This window comes from Mandrillus leucophaeus, unplaced genomic scaffold, assembly GCF_000951045.1.
Source record: "Mandrillus leucophaeus isolate KB7577 unplaced genomic scaffold, Mleu.le_1.0 Scaffold424, whole genome shotgun sequence".
Lineage (NCBI taxonomy): Eukaryota > Metazoa > Chordata > Mammalia > Primates > Cercopithecidae > Mandrillus > Mandrillus leucophaeus.
The window spans coordinates 797,250-801,629 of record NW_012104521.1 but is presented as its reverse complement, the minus strand read 5'-3'; the positions used below and the strand labels follow the sequence as shown (position 1 = coordinate 801,629).

The 4,380-nt window shown below is 36.9% G+C and overlaps 1 protein-coding gene across 1 annotated transcript in view; it reads right to left on the bottom strand.

Moving 5' to 3' along the window:
* Nucleotides 1–3,241, bottom strand: part of LGSN (lengsin, lens protein with glutamine synthetase domain) — a 61,593-nt gene extending 58,352 nt beyond the window's left edge. Inside the window, exon 1 of the mRNA XM_011993066.1 lies at nucleotides 3,174–3,241. Within this exon, the coding sequence (XP_011848456.1) occupies nucleotides 3,174–3,203 (30 nt within the window). The 5' untranslated portion in view covers nucleotides 3,204–3,241. The remainder of the gene's footprint in view (nucleotides 1–3,173) is intronic.
* Between the last annotated feature and the right edge of the window lie 1,139 nt (nucleotides 3,242–4,380).

The following is a 4,380-nucleotide window of genomic DNA, read 5'->3' as shown; positions in this document are numbered from 1 at the left end:
TCAAAGGTAAAAAGACGTGGAAAAAATTTAGATATTCATGTATATATAATATATATTTAAGATAATGGGCTCTGTAATACAGTATGAAAAAGATCCAAGAACGTTATGGAACTGTTAGTGAAGATATCAGCTAATGGGCTGCTGCAGCATATAAAAATACTGCAAATATGAATACAAAAATACTTTAAATATGAGAGGGGAAGGTGTTCTATCCTTTTAAAAAATTATAATATGCCTGTAACTAGATTGTTAAAAATAGTTCTAGTCATTGTGCCTTAGGACAGCCTTTATAGGCTAGAAGTGGATGGATATATGTTTATGTAAAAAGGTACATTATATATAATTGTTATCATTACTATCATAAGCAAATACATTCCATCATGTAAAGGAAAGCGTAAAACTCTTTAAGTCTGTAAAAATGAAAACAGGAGAGCTATTAGAGGTCAACATAACAAAATAAAGTATATGTAATGAATGACTCCTTTTTAATGAGTTCTCACTAAGCACAGTTCTAAGCATTTTGCATGTGTTAACTTATTTAATCTCCACAAAATCTCTTCCTGTGGACACTATTAATGTCCCAGTGACGTACAGAGAAGTCCAATAATTTGCCCCACATCACACAGCTAGTAAGTAGCAAAGCCGAGAATAAAATGCAGGCATTCTGATTTCAGGAAGTGCGAGCTTAACCCACTGCTCTTGAAACTCTCATCTAATTTTTGTCTTGTCTCTCCATTGAGATTTCTTAAATGGAGAGCTAGTTGATACACTGGGAGTAGGTAGGTTTGAGGTAAATAATTATAAAATGAACTATAAACCTTGAAATCTTCAGAAGACAAATCTTCTGAATTCTAAAAGACAAAACAAATGGAAAATATAAAACAAGAATCAGGAGTTCTCTAGAGTCACACAGACAACAGCATAAAGCAGGGAGAGTTGGGGTAGGTAAACCTCTAGCCTCTTGAAGCAAGCTTCTAGAAGGTCAGGCAGAGCCTCCCATGGGGCTGCACTTCATGCCCTCAACAGATACAGGCTGCAGAGCTGGATGGATCTCTGACTTCACCCCAGATGACATTCATTCCTTCTGTGATATGGAAACGTCAGAACTGTGTCTACCTGTGTCAGTGTTCTCTGTATTGAGTTATAAATATCTGAAGGGCGGAGAACAGATCTTACTCACTTGACATATTACCCAGCTCAGCACCACACACAAGGTTCTTGATAAACAGATTTTAATTGTTATGATATGCTACTCTTTCACTCAATTTCTCAACTTCATACACCCCATAGGGTCTACTATAAGAAATAAGAATGTGTTTTCAATCAATTTTTTGTTTGCCACTGCTAAGAATGTGGCTGAATGCATGACTTTACATCATTGTTTTAAATAGAGGATCTCAGTAAAATATTCTTTAGGGAAATACCAAATCTAAGATTAATAACTGTTCATTTTACTGAAGATTCTAACAAAGAATTTGTTCAGGTTGGGGAAGTAATTATTCTGAGAGATTTTCTCCATACACACTATCTGCCTTTCGGAATCCATTGAGCTTTTGTTCAGGTGCTGTGTTTTGTAGTTTACTTCATGCTGCTCTTGCTCATGTTCCCAGAGCATCTAGTATGAAACACAATCTTGTCCTTTACCAGACATCAGTTAGCTGGAAAAGGAATGTCACATGTCATCTCCCTGCCTCCTTCCATATTCTTTCACTTCCTGAGATTGTGACCCTATACAGGAGAGTATAAAAGAGCTTACTCAGTGGAGTTGGGTCAAGTGGACAGTCAACATTCACCTTTATAACATCTAGTAAATACAATGCTCTATTCCAACTCCAAAGGAACTTTCCTCAAAAGACAGAGAATGTCTCTTGCTGTGAGAATTGTGCAGTGTAAAAATCATGTTGTTCATTTTTCTGCCCTCCTAAGAGTAAACAATCAACATTTGGTCTAGACTGGTCTTGAGGAGGGCATGGCTTTTAAGGGCTTTCGTAGGAGCTGCATCACCTGGAATCCTGGGCTAAAATTGTGGGAGCTGAGGAAGAAAGCAGAGTTCTTGCTGTGGGTTCAGAAGTAGTAAGTAAAACCTAGTCCAAGAAGTTACATAGTTAAAAATCGAAATCCCCAAAAGCTAATAATGTACATGCTAATCACCCTTACTTTCTTTCTATAAGCCTTCATTTGCAGCTATGAATTTGCTTTTAGCTAAATTCATTATAATCACACAAACCACCATTTGATGCCTACAACAGTGACATGACAGTACAGGATAAGCCACGCCTCCGCCTCAGGGAGTCCCTTCTTCACACAGCCTTGCCCAGTTTCCTTATGGAAAGTGCATTTGTTCTTGTCTCTTTCAAAACAACTGCTTGTATTCACTATACAGATCAGTGAACCCATTCTTAGATGTTAGCGATCTTCTACACTCCATGCATAAGTGGGGACCAGGTTTGTTCTCTATATGCCACTATTTCATACATAATGCACTGGTTTTCACTGCACTCTTCACACAGTAGGTATGCTTCTTGCAATATATTTTCTTAATTTAATAAAGATAACGCACATCCTCCCAAATTTTACCACAGCTTGCCTCCAAGTCTGTACTTCAGTCTTTCAAAATGGTCGGTCAGAAATACAAGAGTAAAGGTTGGGTACACACACATTAAGAAGTGAGGAGAAATGCTATATGCTGACAACTGATTATTTTAATATATGCTAGACCCAATGAGTGGCTATCACTATTCATGCTGTGCATTTCAAATATAATTTGAAAACAGGTTTCCACCTTTAGTCGTTTAATCTCAAAGCATATTTGTTAGAATGAGGCCAAAGCTTTGAGAAAAACAAAACATTATTCTCTCAATAACAACCAAAATAGAAATAAAAATTTTTATAGCATATGTATTCTTCTGAAACTTGGTGCCTATTGAATCTAAATGACTATTCAAACCAAATGGGCTTTCCTAGATTAATATTTTGAACTGTTTATTTTCATTATCTTTATAAACTCACTGTGTAGTAGAGAAGGGCAATTCTTCATTAACTTCTCCAAAGTGGACATATAACAAGTACAATTATGCTACACTTATTCTTACTGGCACTCAAATACTTCACATTTTTTTAAAGATTTGCTGTCAATATTTTAGTTAAAAACATTTTAATGATTAGCTTCATACCTTCTGCAGAAAGTCCTCTTCATTATTCATCTCAATACTTTTTATTTAAGTTCAGCTTTAGAAACCACAATATCCTCAACGAATGCGTTCAACATGTATTTATATATGTACCTACAACAAAGACTGCAGATGATGAATTCCATGGAGGCTTTTCCAGAGAGGTCTGGCAGGTAATAAAAGATAAACATCAGAGCCTGATGTGTCATGCCCAAGGCACACTATGCTGGAAATGCACTAGAAGAATCGAATGACAAATGCTTGTTTATGCCTGAATCCCTGCAAACAAAAGACATAGAAAGCTTAAAATTGTGTTGATTGACTTTTTTCTCCAGAATACAGTATCTTTGTAACATAACAATTGTATTCTGGAATGATATCTATTGTCAGATTCAGATGCTGAAACACTTATTAGACAACTATGCTATCAAAGCCCACAGACAAAAGCACAGATGGAAAAATACAGCTATAAGTGACCCAGATTTTTACCAATGGCAAAGATCCACTCATTAGTAATCCTCATTTTTATTTTCTTTTCTGGGTCCCTCTGGCCTCCAGATTAATTTTGGACCTTCATTATAAAACTGAAATATCTTTCCTTAGCCTTTCCAATTCTCCAATATCAGTCTATGACAAATCCCAGACCATCCCCACTGTCCACAATGAATATGGAATAATCCACAGGCTGCCCCATAGGGTCCCATAAACAATCCTAACTCAGCAGAGGAAATAGGGAATGCTTTCTCTTCACTAGTAAAGGGAGTTTGAAATCACACTTCTGCTGCCATCAACTCAACTTCAAGTATAGTTGATAAAGGAGAATATGGAGTTCTTCTGAACCAAACCAAATTCTCTCTAAGTATTTTCCATGTGGAAGTGTATAGTCTCCATGGCTAATCACTTCTGTCCATGTCTTCTGGGCCTGAGGAAGGCCAAGCCAATACTATAACCAGTCAATCCTGCCTGACTCTCTTGGCCCATTTCAAAAGCCCCATTTCCTAAAGACAGTAATTAACTATTCCTATTTCCATTCCATTGGTACTGGTTCCAAGACTGACTCTAAAGCTTCTGCTCTGTGTAGCCTGATCTACAACCAGATCTTGGATTTGGACCTAGTTCTGATGCTGATACCTGAAACTGCATCCTGAATATGGCTGTTTTGGATTCTTGAACCTCCCCAAGAAAAGGGATTCTATCTCCTATTCTAGTA